The following is a 19,957-nucleotide window of genomic DNA, read 5'->3' as shown; positions in this document are numbered from 1 at the left end:
CGTGCCCGCCCAGTACCAGGAACTTGAATATCGGTCTTTAAATTTCCACGGTCGCCTGAAAAGTAAATACAGTAACAACAAATTATTCCGAAATGACAAAATTCGCGACAGTAGTGATCCAGAGAATGGTGTCCGAAGGGGATGTGCAGTCAGATACGTATACAACCGTTGTCGCAATGAGTACGGATTACCATGATGCAGCCAGATTTGTCATTCTCGAGTCACGGGCCAATATAGACGGTACAATACAGTAGAACTTTAAAAAGCAAAGAAAAACATAAATTTAACCACAACAGTCGGGAACTGGGACCTACGATACAATTTTCTATAAACAGATTTGCATGTTGAACGTATCTGCGAATTACTAGTAGTTTCACTACGTCTATTTCATATGAAATTAAATAAGGAGGTGTCTTCCAAGTAGATAATGAATACTAATAAATAAACAAACGAAAAAATAGTTATTGTATTCCTGAATTATTGGCCTTTCGGTAATCCTATTCATGTCGCTGCCGAGCCTGGGCCTACATTTGATTCTCACCAGACTGGCAAACATGCATGCCAATGATCCACGGCAGATGTGACAGGATTTTGCTACAGTACCCGGGGTCCAGATCCAAACTTCGGATGTGAGTAGAATTTATGGCAGGGGAGGGGGTGAGAAATTATTTAGTTTTACTTTTATTTCGCAGCCCCCAACTTACTGCATACAAAAATGACAGCCCCAACCAACCACCTATTATTTTCATGACCCTCCCTCAAATACCCATTTTTTTAATATGTTTACATTCCATAAAGAATACATGCATCATATCTGTGATCATACATTTACAATCATATGTGGTCGTATTAAATACTTAAATATTTACAATCGCTCTTTATAAACGTGGCAGTCACACGATTTTTATTTGATTGTGCCATTTAGAATAGCTCAAATACAGTTTTCATCAACTTGGCCAAGAATAAGTGTCACACCTTTTAAATAGTTTGTCAGTTTGTTTAACACTGGAGAATGTTTCTTACAAATGTGGAAAATCGTTTCCACGATTGGCCTGCAATTCTCCCCCTGACCGCAATATTGTTGTCAATTCAGTTTGACTGTCTACATCCTCACATTCCTCATCAGTACTTTATCTTGTTGATTCAGTATCTTCACTACTACTACTACTGTTACTGTTGTTGTGGCTGTGTTCTGCTCCCTGAATCACTGCAGTTTGCTTCTTTTTATGTGATAATTGATATGACCTTTTCCAGGATTGTCCTGCAACTCTCCCAGACCCTAATGTTGTTGCCAACTCATCATGATTATCTAAATCCTCGTTCTCATCAGTGCTTTCTCCTGATGATTCACTACACACCTCTCTTAGCACCAAATCGTCTTCACTGTCTGATTCACTGTTGTGACTCTGTTGTCATGATTTATATTTCCATGTATTTAGGTGAGGCCGCTTTTTGTAGTCATAGCGACTTTCACTGATGACCCCTGGGTGATCCACACCTGCTTGTAACTTGTCATGATCAGTTTCATTCGTATGTTAGGGAATTAGAGTGATTGGAACAACTGGCTGATATAATGGTCGAATATGAAGTGTTGTTTTAGCCCTTGTGGCGACGATAAGTATGAGAGTTATGTCCCGACATCGGGGGCAATTAATCTGACATTATGGCGTGTTGATTACTTTGTGTGATTGGCTATATGTGTGGAGGCCACGCCTCGAGCTCTTAAACTTCTCTGTAATTGGTTAACAGTTGGAATATGAATAAAGACGATCTCAGTTAGTTGTGGCAAGCTCTCGACGAGGACGAGTCTTGAGGCGGCCGCGGGAGAGTAACAACGCGGCTGTGACCAAATGTGACACGATTCGATTCTCTGTGTGGTTTTGTTCGATAGAAAGGTGGAGAATTCCCCGAACTTGGTACCTCTGACGTGAATGTTTAATAACACTCAAATAAATCCTTCACACTGTGATCATTGAATTGCTACAGTTTGTGTATTTTTGTGTGTCTTTCCAAGCACATCACATGCAATTGTCTTAATCTTATCAACTTTTTTATCCTGTTTGTTATGTTGTAAATATTTGTCTAATTCAGACACCAAAAGGGTTTTTAATTTCCCATTGACTACGATGTTTAACCAGACATAATCTTGGTATTGCTTTATAGATTTCTTTGTTTTCTGAATTGCTCCATTGTGTGTTCTTATATGCTGAAGCTGCTTTAAGTTCTGCAAATGTAACAAGTATTTCTGAATATATTGAGTTTCAACATAGAACTTTTCTGAAAATTCTTTAATTTTGTTTGATGTCTCAAGAGACAATTCACCAGCCTTAAACAGTTTTATGTTGTTGGCTCTTGGTTACCAGTCATCCGGAGCTCTTGGCAAAGATGTTAGTGGTTGATGACAGCTCTGATATCCAAATTAAATCCAAATATGGACATAAACCAGATACTGTTAACTGTACTAATAAAATTGCCAAACAGAAGCTGTTGTCCAGAAAACACCTCAATGTTCTAATTTACTTGCGAAACATCAATGCATTTGGGGACCCTAATAATGATGACAACCAGATTGCAAGTCGGATTCTGAGACTGACGAGTCTGAAAGATATTGTTACAAACATCGTCTCCTGTAATACAATGAGAGTTGAATGGAGTGGGTGTTGCATTAGGGGAAATTGTGTGGCTTGATTAAAGTACGTTGTACTTTGGGGACAAGAAAAACATTGTTATAACAAAGTATAAAGTGTGTTAAGCCAGGGTGATAGTTTCTTTGATTTAAAAAAACTACTAGTATTAGTCATTATTTTATATGCCCACATTTTCTCTGTTGCTACCTTTAATACATATTCACAAACAAAGGTGTCATATACATATAAAATATATTCTTTTTCACCATAAATATTTACAATCAAATCACACCGTTTTTTGGTCAAACTACATGTATACTTATACTGTTGATACTGTTGTTGTATGTTTTATTTATTATACTAGTACATTTACAAGTATGTTTTGTTTTGTTTTAAGTAAAAAGGTGAAGCAAATATGACAAATATTGTTATACGTTGTTGTGTTTTAAAATTTCATGACCCCCTGACAGCTGCCATAAAATTTCAAAGCCCCCCCCCCCCCGAGCCACCCCCCATTTTCTCACCCTCTCTCTGCTGTAAATTCTGCTCGCAACCTTACCCTGACAAGGTCGCGTGAGTTGCGCTCTCCGCGGTGCTCCGGGATCTAATGCCGTTTGGCCGGCGAGGGCGCCACTCACGCCTACTACAGGCTATTCCAAACTGGGATCCAACGTATTTTAAAAACAGCTTAATACCAAAATAGAAACCACCCCTACCCATCTTCTGTGAAATTTATACACTCCCATAATATCTAGTGACGAAGCGTTCCTGTGATGTAAAGAAGAAGGCCGCTCGAATCTCTAGCCGAATGAGGATTATGTTTTTTGAGATATTTTACTATACTCAATGAGATATTGAAAGACTAGACAATCAAACACGATTTGAATGCCGTTGTCTGCAGTGTATTGCCTGACGCAGATAGAATGTGACTACATAATAAACATAGGTGTAGGCGTGCACGCATCCACATAGTTTGCGCCCCCTGGCCGCCGCATACAAATTAAACATCACTACAAAATTCGTTTCTTATTATATTAATATACCGCAGAATATTTATGTTGTCATGTTACTGCTATTAATCACCACGCATTCACTAGATCGGTGAATATTGTGTTATTTTCAAAGCTAGGAGTTCATGGCCAAACACCGCCCCTACATCACGATGATTACAAGTAGGCCTTTTCCTCACATGCTAACTCATATGTGAAAACAACACCTTCACGGAATTCTGAGTGATAATAGAGGTCAAAACCACGGTTATTACCGCGTCAAAATTGAATTGGTTGCAATATATTAAGGTTGCTAGAAGAAACGTGTCTTTAGTTAGAATGTTAGCGATCCTTAGCATTGACTACCCATTTCAATGAGCATTCAAATATACGCAGCAAAATAAACTGACATAACATATCATTTTACGATATCAATATCTTTCGTCATTCCTCTCCAGTTATATAGTGTAATGCACCGCCACCGAGTTGCCAATTTCAACTCACGTATTTGCTAATACATAAATACTTAAATCATTACAAAAACAAACCGGACTGTAGTACAAACTAAGAAGCGATATATTTAAACTTCTTTTATTAATATATCGAGTAGATCCAGGGACATTCTATACGTTGATGCATCGTCCAACAATATATATAAGTTCGCGGTTACTGCGTTACCATGACGATAATTCCAATGTTGACTGCAGATATGCAATACAAATTAGACTCGGCCCAGTCTCTTGCCGCTGCCTGCACTACTGTAAAAGTCAACAATCCCTACCCCCGTGGAAGATAAATCCAGGTGTCTCACAAACTATTTGATTGGTCCTTGGTCACGAGGGCAATTCCTCCCAAAAAATCATAAAAATGTGTTTTTGAATTATTGGCAATAAAAATGCTTCCAACAATTGACTGGCTCTCGTCTCCAGGACAACCCGTCTCACAAATTTCATAAACTTTTCGAGTTATCTGGCAATGCCGGATTATTCAAAACAAATCCTGTTTTTTATGGAAATTGGATCCACCGTGACATATTCAATGAGTTTAGTCCTTGTCTCAAGGAAAATCCTACCATTAAAAAAGTTCACAGTACTAAATACCATGGTAACATAGAGCAATGGAACAGCAGGCGCGTTGAAGACAGAGAATGGGACGAGGAGCAAAAAACAACTTGAAGTCTCGTGGCTCTTTCGCTCGCAACTAGATCTCGGCGGCCATATACTCCCAAGGTACAAACCGATTACAGTTGTTCAATATTACCATAATCCCGAGTCACTTGAAACAGAAGCAGCTTATGACGTCATCCGTGATTGACAATTTACAATATTGTATATTTTAGTCACATTACATGAATTTACATCAGTTAAAAACCAATGATCAAATCGCTTAGCTCGGGCAATTTTGTTCTCATTACCAATAATCCAGTTGTTCTGAATAACAAATGGTTGCGAGGGTTTATCGGGGTCCCAGTTGTCGTAATTACTGAATCGTTTTATGGGTAATCTTCTCACCCTGACGGGCAAGCGTTTGATAGCCTTGTTCAGTTTGCGTTGGTCGTTGTACATGGCTTGGTTATCCTTAATCTCGCTGTCATCCCAATCCATTACAGCGTTTTCCATGCCCTGAAATACTTGACCCCAGACTTGCCTTGTGACTCCGGTACAGTTAAGGTAAAGAAATCCACCACAGATAAAATTCCGCTTGGCGTTGTCTACCTGTGCTATGATGTCAAACTTACCGTCGTTTTCAATTAATGGCATTGGGTTTTGCAACCACACAGCATCAGACTCCGTGATGAACACATTAATTTCATTCCGCAGCAAAAATCTAATGATGCCAACGCGGAAGACCATGTATTTCCAATAACCAGCTTGCCCAAAATGAATGGATTTCAGCGTCGTATATTCAATATGGATAATATTTATTTTTGAATTGAAATGAAGAAGCTCTTTATAAACTTCCAAGTCTGTCGTGATGAACAACACATTTGATAGAATTCCAAGACACTCTACATTGCAAATCCAATTTTTTGTCATTTCCAGAAACCCAGCAGTTAGACACTGAATAATCACGGACTTATGTTTCCTTAAAATGTTCCTGCATATTCCAAGTAGAGTTCCATTTTTCTTTTTCAAGTCATCGAACATCGGGTGAGTGTATGTAGGCATAGCAGCCGGCCCGGTGACAGTGAATTCAACTTTTTTCAACGGAACTGTATTCACATTATCGTATTGGTGGTCGATGGTTCTGGTGTCACCATGAAAACTCGCTCCATTCGCTGGCACACCACTGAATAAAAGGGGCGTCTCATTATTCCGGTGCAGTTCACTGAGTTGCACCATCGCATGAATGTCTTCCATATTAGTGAGACCGACTGGTGACAGGTACACGGTAACTGCCATAGTCCCACACAGAATACATATCGTGACATTCCATTTGACTGTTCCTCTCATTCGGAACATGAATAAGTATGATTTGAATCAACTCACCTAGTACAGAAAACACGTAGAAAACACTAGTTACGTGTTATCGGATATACTGTTCATAATACTGCAACATTAACATTCGAAAAGCCGTTTTTAATTGTTTTTAATTACGGTAATTCTCTGACTAAAGTACTAGCAAATGGTGTACGGGTTTGATTAAAGCTATGTAACATCGGGTTATTATTAATTAATTATCTGCATAAGCTGTCTCTGTCTGTACTGCGCATATTTTTATAAATCCAGCACATTTTTGTGTATAAATGTCATTATTTTTACCGTTAGTCTACAGTCCACCATTAGATGGACTGTGGTTAGTCACAATGCCTTACCTATTGCTATATATTTTGTTTTGAGCATGGACTCAGGCTTACTACTTTATGTAAAAATCGGCTAATAAAAGTGCGAACTACGTTATAGTTAATCCGCCAATGAGGGCGCAATAACTATAACAGACACTAACAGGCTGACACTGTTGGATGTAAAATTGTCGTCTGCTGGTAAATCCACACATGTCATAACCTGACACGTAGTAAAACTCAAACTAATCATAGGTTTACAACAACATTTGTAACAATGTTTATGGAACGAAGATGTCTGATATTTGAATTTCCAGCAACAACTAGAATAAAACTCGTTACAATAAAAAACTTGTTCAATGCGAAAAATAAACTCGTTATAATGGAATCCAGTGAAAAAAGAAGTGAGAAATGACATTTTGGGGAACATCATTCTTATAGTGTTTTGACAATTTGACAAATCATAAAATGATGAGTCTAAATCCATGAGTGAATCGGTGCGACATGTACGTATTTTTCAAATTGTAGAGTTATAACTACCCCGCCACATTAGAAATGTCTGAATTGACCAAACTGTAAATCTAGCATTTCTTGTTTATATTTATCTAAACCTTATGTATATTTATAATAATAAACTCCTGAATTTAGCCCATTGCCGATGTAGTCAGCCTTTACTCCAATCCTAGTTTTAGTACAAAATCCAGAAAATATATAAAAAAAACTTAATAACGGCGAGTCGAATAAAATATAGTAATAAAAACAAAAAATAACATTAAATAAAATATGGAAAGTAGAGCTTCTATACTTAATCGGATTTTAATCAGACATTGGTTTCCCTCGTAACTTTATTCCGGTTGATATATAGCGCCCTCAATTGTTGTAGTACTTGATTGATTGACTCCCAAAATTCATTGCGCGACACCGGTCGCCATTTTGTATGTTGCAGATAATAACATCGCAGCTAAGAATGGAAATTAATAATTGAAAATCTATACTAATTAAGGTAATTTTTCCAGCGGGGCCTGTTCTCCAGTATGTCATATTAGTATACCACCGAAAACAGTGTTTTTCAATGTTATATACGGTTGTAATATTGGTATATTTTACGATGAGAATGATGCAATTTGTCACGATGATCTATGTATTTTGTCTGGAGACGTTTTACATGCCTGAATGTTTTTTTTTCAACTTAGGAATTATGCGAATAGAAATTTTACAATTAGTACAGCATGAGCGCTTCCACCCATAGACCAGTGCTTCGAACTCAACTACGGCTAGATTCCAAGTGGCTAAAAACTGATTTACAGGTATGTGTCAATGTGCCAGATCACGGTGATCAGCTGTTGTGTCATTGATTGTCATGATTTGTTTGGGGCTCGTGTTCGCCAAGTCTAGCGTCGTGTTTGACATGAGCATGACTCTTGATTCTGTTGCCGGATGTAATAAGGTATTCCTAACAATAAACCAACTCTTAAGAAGTCTAAAGTCCTACGATGAGAACTATCTCTGACACTGACTGGGTTAGACGACATGGTGAATACCAAATGACGGTACGGCAAAGTTAATATGTTAACGAGTTTTAAATACAGGGGAGCTAGTGGGCCCTTTGGGAAGTTAGTGATTTAAAGGTCAAATCTGCATATTTCAATTGTGACCAATCGTATGGACTATGCTGCCCTATTAGCATAAATAAATAAACTATCCGTTTGCCGGCAATTTTTAATTTAGTACTCAGTTCGCATTGCCAAGCCAGCCACAGACGTCGTGTTTTTCTCTGCTTGCGTTTTTCTTCACCATCTGTACTAATTTTTATTGCTAAATGTCAACCAGCTACATTGAAATCACAATCTGCAGTGTGTTCCCGATACCTATTACGTACCAGCTATCTACAGACAAAATCCGTAGGTACGTTAACTACATTTTGTTTGAATCGGATCCACTACTTGCCAGAATACTAGACTGTAGCGTCGCTTGCGGAGAAAGACGTTGTTATTTTTGTCAACACACTGAGCCACGACCAGAACACGAAAACGACATACTCGACCAGTTTTACTCATCTACGAACAATTGATCAATATTACTAGCTATGGATAGCTTGACACAATCGAACATGTTCTCCAGCGACATAGACCTTACACCACCGAGAACAATGGAACCCGAAGGCAACTCTGACGTAACTCTCGAAGTACAGCAATGGGCAGTGAACAACGACATCACCTCCTTCACTCTTGCAAAACTAGCCACTGGTGGATTTATTAACATGAAATCTGTCAGGCTTATCGAGCTCGACGATATTGATGCGATGGGAATTGAACCGCGGGCACAGCATCGCCTCTTGATCAACGCCATTAAAGACATCAAACAAGCACAGCATGGTGCATTTCCTGTTAATCCGAGATGTCAACAAGCACAGACTTCAGTGGTCAGCGCACCGGATGTCGGCGCCACCAACGACTCCGCAGATGACAACAAAATGGCCGCTCCCTCAAGGACGGAAGATTCCCTGCATCAACTGCTTTCAGACTCCTCCGACCAAAATTCACTACCGCTACACCAACTGCTGAATACTCGACCACAGTCAACCCCTCAGATAAACAATTCTGCAAACAATTTAAGGGCAGACCTCCAACCATTAGTGTACATGCAAACTCGTAACAAAGGTGAGAAACGTAAATACTTGGACATCTGTGATTTTTTATCAAATACCGACAATGTCCCCGACCAACAAGTACTTAGCACGGGTGAAAATGGCATGCAATTAATTCTATCTTCCGAAAATAAGAAACCTCGTCTCGAATCTGTCACCGCTTATCAATGGTTTGGGGCTAATGTGCGTATAATGTATGAGTTAGTCCAAGAGGGTTCTCTTCACTCAAATTCGTTGCTAAATTATATGGCATATACTGACAAAATTTCCCAACTTGCGCATCGGTTCACATGGAGCTCGGTGCTTTTATATGATCGTCAGTATAGACAACTCCAGGCTATACATAACTTCCCTTGGGGTAGTGATATCCCACATATTGCTACTGTCAGTTTAAAGGAAAAAGTGCCATTTGCCTCACATTCTAACAAAACTATGGACAATGTAAGTGGAAAATTCAAATCTGGTAATACTACTCACTCCCACTCGGTAAATCGTACACCATCTCCGGTTGACAGTCAATCAGGTAGACCGATATGCCTGGGATTTAATAGAGGTAATTGCAAATTTGGTACTTCATGCACCTACATGTATGCACATGTGTGCCTAGAGCCTACTTGTCGCAAGGCACATCCTAAAACTACCCATGCCACACCTTCCCTGGTTTCAAAAAACTAATTACGGAGTCGCCACCCACCCTTAAACCAGCCCTACCAGATTACGCTCTCAATTACAAAATATGGCAAAATGAACTGCAAAATGACCCCGACGCTGAATTTCTCCTCGCAGGCATCAAAAATGGGTTTCACATAACCACTGAGGGTGTTGCATATCGACCTGCATATACAAAAAATTATCGCTCTGCTACAGGAGTGGCACATCAGAAAGTAGAGTCCCAACTACTTTCAGAAATTGTGGAGGGTTACTACTTACCAACCCCATATAGACCTACCATAGTTAGCACACTAGGTGCTATCCCTAAACCTAACTCTGAAGATGTTAGGCTAATACATGACTGCAGTCAACCAATAAGCAGCGCAGTCAACGATTTTGCCTCTCATGAACATTTCCGATACCAAACAATTGATGACGCAACAAAATTAATTTCACATGGCAACTACCTAGCTAAGGTTGACCTAAAGTCAGCCTACCGCTCCGTAAAAATCCATCCCTCTAACTACCAAGCCACAGGTATTGAATGGACGTTTGCGGGGGACAGCCAAACAACCTACCTTTATGATACACGCCTCCCATTTGGTGCAAAATTGGCTCCAAGTATCTTCCATAGGCTAACCCAAAGTGTGAGACGTATGATGGCTCGCCGTGGTTATGAGGCCATGGTTGTCTACCTCGATGACTTTCTCATCATTGCTGAAAGCTACACCACATGCAGGATGGCCCTAAACACACTCATCAGCCTACTTCGCCAATTAGGTTTCCGCATTGCTTGGGGTAAGGTTATGGGACCCACTCAAAAGCTTACGTTTCTTGGTATTGAAATAAATACCACCACGCTAACTTTGCGCCTGCCGACGCAAAAACTGAATGAATTGCAAGAGCTGCTGCTCAAGTTTTCGAAGAGAAAACGTGTTAATCGCCGCCAGCTGGAGTCCCTTGCGGGTAAACTCGCATGGGCATGCAGAGTCATAAAGAACTTTCCTCCGCCGCATTCTAGACCAGCTAAACAAATTGCGCTGCCCTTCACATTGTGCGCTCTCTCTTGTCCAGCAGGTACTCGACTCCGACAAATGGAGTCAGAACTGGATGCTGAGATCGCCTTCTATAGAAGCCGCACCTTCGCAGACTCCACAAAACGAACATACAAGGTTCATAGAAAATCCTTTTTGGAATTCTGCTTAGAATTTGATTACAGCCCAGTCCCTGTTAGCCCGGCGGTTCTATATAGATATGTGGCCCACTTGGCAAGGCGCCTCAAGCCCAGCTCAATTCGCCAATATCTAAATGTCATCAGACTTTTGCATTCTGAATGTGGATCCCCTAACCCACTCACATTTAATTTCACCCTCAATTCTCTGATGAAAGGAATTGCCCGGGTTAAGGGTATCTCTGTTACTCGTAAGCTACCTATAACGCCACAACTTCTTCTTGGTATTCATGCTCAGCTTGATCACTCACATGTAACAGTTATAGTGTTTTGGGCTATATGTTTGGTTATGTTTTTTGGTCTCCTGCGAAGATCAAATGTTCTCCCCCCCATCCATCCGGCTTTTTGATCCTGCTAAACATTTGTCACGTGGTGACGTCCGGGTGTTTCCATGGGGCATAGGTATGGTAATTAGGTGGTCCAAAACCATCCAAACAAAAAGTCGTGAACTGCTTTTACCCCTCCCAATCCTCCCCAATCACCCTCTTTGTCCCGTTTCAGCTGTTATTGCTGCCTTCAGGAATACCCCCTCTCCTCCTGAAGGACCAGCCTTTATACTCCTTCCCTCCCAGCCAGTCCTCCCTCCTATGTTCACCAAACGTCTGGCCTCTCTTTTGACTCCATTGGTGCATAATGCTGATCAGTATTCAACCCACAGTTTTGCCGGGGTGGTGCTTCATGGGCGTTGTACTCAGGTATACCCACTGAGTTAATCAAACTCCTGGGGGACTGGCAGAGCGACTCCTTCAGAAAATATCTGCATCCATCCCTTCCTCTGAGGTGCCAAACAATGAAACAATTCATAGCCAGACTACCTTCTACGTAACAACTACTCCCACTACGATGTCTTGGATCTTTGGGGACTTTAGTCCATTAGTGTAGTTTGTAGTTTTTAGATATGTACGTTACAAGTGTTTTCAAAGTCAGCATGTTCACATTTACATAGCATTTGCATAAATTTGCATATTCCTTGTGAAAACACTGGTTTCTTAGTTCATAGTGCTTTAGTAATAAATTACCCCCTATATGGATCCAAGACATCTATATGTATGTGTGCGTTATTCTCTTTGACCTCCCAAACTGCCTGTCCCTATTGCTGTGGTGCAGTGCCCTCACAGGCCGTTCCTGGATTTAAGAGGACCAGTAACGGTTGCCTTTGTTTACCCTATAAAAGTGTCCGGCAATAGTACATCGTATTAGATGGTATATTTGTTATTAGTTTGGTATACTACTTTATCACATGTATCATGCACTTTCGGTGTAATAACACCCGTGTGATATTTTTGGTATTAAACACTTTGAAAGTGACGTCACACTTTATGTCTGTGATGTGATTGGCCAATACAGCTAATTTCACCTTTGACCTAATCAGTAAAGTTAGCACTGAATTATGCAACACTTATGATGAGGCAGATTTTAATGACAAATTATGTAGAAATTATTACATATTATACTTATTAGATTTTTAGATTCTATATAATCTCTGATTTTATCGCTGTTGAATAAACAAAATATTAAAGATATTAATCACAGTCTCAATTCTCCCAACCCGAAAATAGTTCGGGCATGATAATGTTTCGTCTGCTGTCAATCGTACAAATTTGCATCTCAAAGTAAACAAACCTTCAGCTGATCGAACGTTCGAAATCATGATATATATGGGCGACTTAGTCAATACTTTTGATATAGACGTGACAGAATTTATGAATGACGAGCAAGAAAGACCAAGTGAAGGTACGTTTACGTTTTTTTCTTTCGTCAGAACTGATAAACTGAGATCATGATCACTCGGCGTATTGTATGATCGCATAATGCATTGGGTAAAAATACATCACAATACTGCGAGTACTAAATAAAATAATTCCACAACATGAATTTATTTTTATACTTATAATAACAAATGTAACATTTCTTTTCGTCACAGAAAATGCTTCCTTGGGTGAAGCGACAGCACAGACCACTGACAGCGTCGGCGCCGAGGCCGGGCATTCACGACCATGTAGATTTGTGCCAGTCACCGATGACGATGTCAGAAGAACAATCGAAACTCAACAAAACAAAAACACAACCAAGAAAACTCTATATGATATGAGATTACTGGGCAAATTTTTGAAGACACCAGAAATAAACGAAGCTAGAGAAATCCACGAAATCCCTCCAAATGAACTGGAAACAATTCTATGCAAATTTTTTATCAGTGTCCGTAAACCAAGCGGTGATGACTACGAGCCTATTTCCTTACGATCTATGCTTTCTAGCTTTGAACGTCACCTGAAACGACACAAATACATGTATTCACTGATCAGTAGTATTGAGTTTAATGAGATGCGGGAAACAATAAAAGCAAAACAGAAGAAATTAAAGAAAGATGGTAAGGGCAACCTACCGCTAACAGCTGAGGCGGCTACAGATGAGGAAATCGAAATTCTGTGGGAATCGGGACAGTTTGGGTCCCACAGTCCTGAAGCCATAATAAATACTATGTGGTTTTATAACACAGTACATTTTGGTCTGAGGGGTAATACCGAGCACAATAACATGTGTTGGGGGAGATGTGAGCTTATGTACTGATAGTAGCGGTCTGCGGTCGTGAATATCTTGAGTTCTCTGAACGGCAAACTAAAACTCGGACTGGAGAAAATCCAAGGGATACCAGAAAAGTGAAGCCAAAGATGTGGGACGTCCCTGCGAATCCCAGAAGATGTCCAGTTGCTATTTTCAAAAAATACCTCAGTCTACGACTAGCTGGTTACACAAATAGTGACGACCCATACTACATCGCCACGCATTCTCGCGGACTGCCCAGACATTCAGTCCGTAACATTCAGTCCGTGAATGCATACAGCACTATATCAGAAAACCAACACAGAGAAATTTCTGGCATTTTAAATAATCAAGTAGCCACCCCTAACTATAGCACATCAAACCCGTGCCAAACATCAATACCTTCTGTTATGCAACCTCAGCCACAACGTAACATCGCGTCTCAGTTGACATCAACCAATATCAGCCATCATGCCTCACCCTTGAGTTCACAATCCACACCGATATTTGAAGGGGGGCAAGGGTTATTTTCGTTCAACGTAATTGCAATATTTTTTTGTTCGTACAACGTAAATAGAAAAAATAAATTCCGTAATTCTGTAATCACAGGCTAGACGTACAACGTAATCAATCAAATATTTTTTTCGTACACTGTAAAAATGTGTCATTTTTCTCGTACGTACAAAAATTCAAATCCAAATAAAAAAATCGTAAAGAATAATCCAGGGAAATTACATTTTAGAAACTGTAAAACGACTAGATGACACAATTCACTACAAAATTGAATATCAAGACGTAAAAGGCCCTCTAACCGAATGAAGAGCATTACGAGGGTAATATGCGCATGCGTCTCTTCACACGGCGCAGCAATGGTGGAGAATTTGAGTCGGAGAGCTCTTCGGACCATTCAATGTTCCATTTGTTAACACTGTAAACTGTAAAAACGTCTTTTTTTCTTCGTAAATTGTGAAAAGCCCTTTTTATTTCCTGTAAAACCGTACCCCCCTTGCCTCCCCTCATATTTGGAGGCCCCATTTCCGGCGGAGTATTTAATGTACACGTACATTACAACATTGCCAACAATGATAGCTCAACAATTCCACCGAAAAGACGTCGGATATATGTGTTTGATTCCTCTCAGTCATCAGATGAGAACTAAATAATAACTTTCAATCGACGCAGCGTTGACTTCCATGTTTGATCTCGTGGACCATGTCAATGACGTCATGGAGTGACGGGGAAACCCCCGATAAATACTTGTAGTTCCTACAGCTTTTTGATGTATTTAATAGTTTTTACTGCTTTCGTTTTTCGCTTTAAGTGTTTAAGTTAAAAATAATGTAATTTGTTTATTTGTATTCTAACTAGTTTGGTGTTTGGACTTTTATTAAAGTTCTTTTTGATCGTATTTGTCTCTTCAATGACTCTTCACTTTTACTTGTTCGACTGAATCAATGCGCCCAGTGTTTGCGTTGTCGATTTCGGCTGCCGACGACAGTGGAAACATTTGGCTTTGAATTACAACAAAAAAGAATACATGTGATAAATAGGATCTCAAATTCGTGACCGTGTAATATCGGATTTATTAAACTCGTGTAGTAATTTTCATATGTTCCTCGCCAAAGGCTCGAAACATATGAAAATTACTACACTCGTTTAATAAATCCGATATTACACGGTCACTCATTGGAGATCCTCTATTTATACTAATACCAAACAGATACGAACTCTTCATTAAAACATCATGGAGGTAACATGGTGTACTGTGGAATTAATTTTCGCTGAAAAGACTTTTTGGGTGTTTTGTATGGAATTTATTTTCACTGATTTTTGTCAAGTTGATAGGAAAAAAGTATATTGGCTGGATTTTATTTTCACTGAATCATTCCTTTATCAAAAATAGCGAAAATTAATCCCAAATGTATTTTACAGTAACATAAACAGGGTACTTCCGAGGGCTATACTTTTGAATCTCTGCGCTTTACTTGGGACCTCGGCGCTATGTGTTCCGACCCCGGCGCTATGTGTTCCGACCTCGGCACTTGATTTCATATTTGACATGCCAATATCAGATGTGCAAAAGCTTTGTTCGTCACGCTGGTCAGCCCCGACCGTCACCCAAAATTAGTGACCACAATAGAAACGCTTTCGACCAGGACTATTGTCCGATTGTTATTATAATTACGTATCGACCGACACGCATCCTGCCAGTCGTGGATTATAATTTGTAAACAATAGACCTAGTCGCACGATACATAGCGGCTAGTCAAATTTGTGAAATTAGTATCTTTGTTTGTAAGTGAATACTTTCTGCGAGTAATTATTGGTATAACCGGTGTATATCGCCAAGTAAGTTATGTCACGTCGTAACTTTGATGATCGTTTTGAACTTTTATTTGTTTGCTCATTACTGTAAATGTAAACGTTTTTAGAAGTTGATAGTGCGAATAATAAATTACAAAAATACGCCAATTAATTACGTGGTCGAGTTTTTGAAGGTAAATGTTTTTGGAGTAAATAAAATCATGAAATTCATGAACATATTTCTGGCTTGATGTTTCGAATGCGAATGCGTTCAATATTTTACAATAGACAAAAACGTTTTAGATTGCAAAAATAATTTGTGTTTGTTTTTAGTCTGCAGCATCTGTATTTCGAGAATGTTACAAACTCTTCTAAATTGTGAAACATAATGTGTTGATTCCATTAAAAAAAATATTTCACTGTGACTGAGCTCATTAATATTCATAATTGTAAATGAGTTCTGTTATAATTAATTGAAGGAAAGGTATGTAAATGATATGCAAATTAGTTGCAGCGCTATGCATTTTTTCTGGGGAGAACCCTGATAAATGCAATCTACTCAAAACTGATCAGTGTTATCATTACATACACCAGGAATTGACAGGTCTGCTCCACCTAGGGTTGGGACCTGCAAACTGTGGACTAGTCCATCACAACAAATATATACAACACTGCAATATATCTTATTGAATCTTAGGCTGAAAAAAACAATTTTTGTTTTTCATCTTCAAATGCATCAATCAGTTTGAAACCTTTACCTCACACATTATTTTTAATTAATTTTATCTACTGGTGAATGTTTGTTTTCTGTTGAATGTTTTGAACTTTCTAATGAGCCTTTAATACTTGCATTTTTAGCTCCGCTGTCGATTTTGTCGAGCGGAGCTTATCATATGAGTGATTGTCCGTCGTCGTCCGTGTCAATGTTTTACTTTTTCGACTTCTTCTTGAAAACTACAAGCCTGAATGCTTTGATACTTGGTGTATATGTACCTTGGGTAGACTTCTCTTAGGTTTGTTCATTTCATGTTGATAACTTCAAATCTCTAATTTTGGTGAATATTTTTGTCATTTTTGGTAAAAAGTGATATTTTCGACTTCTTGTTAAAAACCGCAAGTCCAATTGATTTGATACTACATATATAGGTACTACATGTGGATCTCTCTCAGATTTGTTCATTTCGTGATGATATTTTCAATTCTCTAATTTTGGTGAATATTTTTGTCATTTTTGGTAAAAAGTGATATTTTCGACTTCTTGTTAAAAACCGCAAGTCCGATTGCTTTGATATTACATATATAGGTACTACATGTGGACCTCTCTCAGATTTGTTCATTTTGTGATGATATTTTCAATTCTCTAATTTTGGTAAATATTTTTGTAATTTTTGGTAAAAAGTGATATTTTCGACTTCTTGTTAAAAACCGCAAGTCCAATTGCTTTGATATTATACATATAGATACTACATGTGGATCTCTCTTAGATTTGTTAATTTCGTGATGATATCTTTAATTCTATAATTTTAGTGAATATTTTTGTAATTTTTAGTAAAAAGTGATATTTTCGATTTCTTGTTGAAAACCACAAGTCTGATTGCTTTTATATTACATATATAGGTATTACATGTGGACCTCTCTCAGATTTGTTCATTTCGTGGTTATATCTTCAATTATCTAATTTTAATGAATATTTTTGTAATTTTTGGTGAAAAGTGATATTTTTTTACTTCTTGTTGAAAACAGCAAGTCCCATTGCCTGATACTATACATATTGTTCAATTTACAATGATATCTTCTGTTCTTTAATTGCAATGTGCATTGTTAACAGCGGAGCTATATCAGCCGACAAGCTGCTTGTTTATGGATTGTCATGCGTTTCCTTGTGTGTCGGTGTACATCATGCATTATATTATCAATTACACATCAATTTGTTTTGCGATCTAATTCAAGATGGCCGAAAAATCAAGCATTTCTGGCATTCTGGAACTGGATTTTAGTCGTTTATAGATGGATTTTGTTCCAAATTGGTACATACATTCAATAATATGGGTCATCAAGGCAAGTCATTTTGTTTTTCAGATCGGATTCAAAATAGCTGACTGGTGACCATTTTGTTTTAACGACTTTGGTTCTAGAGCCATATCTCTGACATGCTTTGACTGATTATGTTCAAATTTTAAATTTTTATTATACATCATGTCATAGATATACAGATGTATTGGTTTGACAATTCGATTCAAAATGGACAACCGATGCCCATTTTGTTTAATATCATGGTGTTCCAGAGCAATATGTCTCAAAATGAACTAGTACTCATTTAACATTCAGATACAAAATAACTGAATGTCAATCATTTTAATTAATGTTAAAAAATCAGCTTCTGGATCCATATCTCTGACATATTACTATAAACAAAACTATACATTTTAAATTTGATAGCTGACAGGGACTGTGCCATTCATGGCTCGTTTGTTTCTAGATTGTTTAGGGAGTGATGTTTTTAGATATTTGCAAAATGGAAATGCAACATTGTATCATTTTTTTGCAAAGCACGAACAAATAATTTACAGTAAGAATAAATCAAGAAAGGAGAATACATTCTAATATACTGAATACTGTGTCTTCTTTACAAAGGCTGCTTTTACTAAAGATGGGCTGAGCAGACTCTGGAATGAGCTTGTTAAAGATGGCGAGATAACCACTGGTAATTCAGACACTGTTGTTAACTGTGTAGGTGTCCCAGCACGCAAAGGTACGTCAAATTCATATTATTGTGTTTACTCTATTAGTGTTTTGGTCAATGTTAACGAAACAGTGTACAATAAATTGTATTTTGGGTTTAGAACCACTTTTACTAAAGATATGCTTTTAATAGAGCAACTACATTACAAGTAATCTACAATGTAATTTATCTGATACATTCTATCATTAGTTTGTATTTGCACTCAACATAATAAACAATCATTGCTTTTGCTATTAATAGTGACTATGAATACATAATTCTGTGTCATCACTTAGCATATTAATTTGTTGCTATATGATTGTTATAATGTTATCAGAAATGCTGGTATTGTTATTGTGTGTGGTAGTCACCTATTCTAGCCAACATAGGTGGAAAATTTTAAATGGTCAGGGTTTTGTTTGTTTTTCTCCCAAATTAGCTAATTGTGAATAGTTGATAGTCTTGTCACAATTCACAAAATAAGCCTACATCAGGTGGCAAATTATGTCTATTTTGTTCAAAATTAATGAAGAAATTTAATAGAAAAATTTTAAATGGTTACTGTAGAAGAAAAACTATTCACTGGGTTTAATTTTGATGTATGTGCAAATTCAAACCATGCCAAAAATTATTGTCCTGCTATATGCCTTCCTAGTTATAATTTTATGTTACCTCTGTTTGTACAATACATATATTAGACCCACAGAGCTCTTCTTTATTCTTTCAATCTACTCACATGTAATCGAGAGACTGAGTATGACTTGAATTATGGAATATATTATATCTGTTTGTAGGTGAAACTGGGCACTATTACTGTGGAATGAGAGTACTTTCATGCAGTTGCTGTGATGGTCATTGTGGACCAAACAATGGATGTAACTGTTCACCATGTCAGAAACTAGACAAAGAAGAGAAAGAACACAAAGACGATGAAGACAAAAGACCTCCACCTGCTATGGCACTGATTGAATCATGGACATGGGGAAAACAACCTGGTAATTAGACTGCATGTGTCTAATTTTGTTCACACTTCTTGACCCTTCTCTCCATTTCAAATTATGTTTTTGAGCAAAAATATAATTGAAAATGGAAACAATCTAACAATGTAATGACCAAATGAATGGTATGCCTGTTGTTGATTGAGACCTGTCTAGTGATTGCAGTGATTCAAATGCTCACTGGACATCATTTGCCAGTATCTTTTCAAAATGTCCTAATTTCATTCAATCATTTCAGACTTAGGGCCCCAGTGTTATCTGTTAAATTTACTGTTTTACACCCAAAATAATTAGTTGCCATTTTGGACAAAATTATAAAGCAAATGTTGATGGGAAGACAATGATTATCTATTTGTAATTAGCTGCAGATGTTCAGATCTACGTCTACGTATTTTCAGCAATTCTGCGTTCAGTTTCACAATATTTGTCGATATTCAAGATGGCTTATTGAACAAATTTTAG

General features: G+C 38.1%; 2 protein-coding genes across 2 annotated transcripts in view; both read left to right on the top strand.

Moving 5' to 3' along the window:
• The first annotated feature begins 7,292 nt into the window (after positions 1-7,292).
• LOC100373582 (E3 ubiquitin-protein ligase HERC2-like) overlaps positions 7,293-19,957 on the top strand; it is a 78,491-nt gene continuing 65,826 nt past the window's right edge. The window contains exons 1-4 of the mRNA XM_085498050.1: positions 7,293-7,401; positions 7,592-7,705; positions 18,410-18,527; positions 19,292-19,492. Of these exons, the coding sequence (XP_085354176.1) occupies positions 7,628-7,705; positions 18,410-18,527; positions 19,292-19,492 (397 nt within the window). The 5' untranslated portion in view covers positions 7,293-7,401; positions 7,592-7,627. The remainder of the gene's footprint in view (positions 7,402-7,591; positions 7,706-18,409; positions 18,528-19,291; positions 19,493-19,957) is intronic.
• Positions 12,577-13,498, top strand: LOC146747256 (uncharacterized protein KIAA1958 homolog). Its single transcript, XM_085498138.1, has 2 exons — positions 12,577-12,661; positions 12,852-13,498. The coding sequence occupies exons 1-2, from the start codon at positions 12,577-12,579 to the stop codon at positions 13,496-13,498; spliced, it is 732 nt and encodes a 243-aa protein (XP_085354264.1).

The sequence above is a fragment of the Saccoglossus kowalevskii genome, chromosome 4 (assembly GCF_978046115.1).
Source record: "Saccoglossus kowalevskii chromosome 4, keSacKowa6.1, whole genome shotgun sequence".
Taxonomy (NCBI): domain Eukaryota; kingdom Metazoa; phylum Hemichordata; class Enteropneusta; family Harrimaniidae; genus Saccoglossus; species Saccoglossus kowalevskii.
Note: the sequence above shows the minus strand (reverse complement) of the source record. Positions and strands in the feature narration are given on the sequence as shown.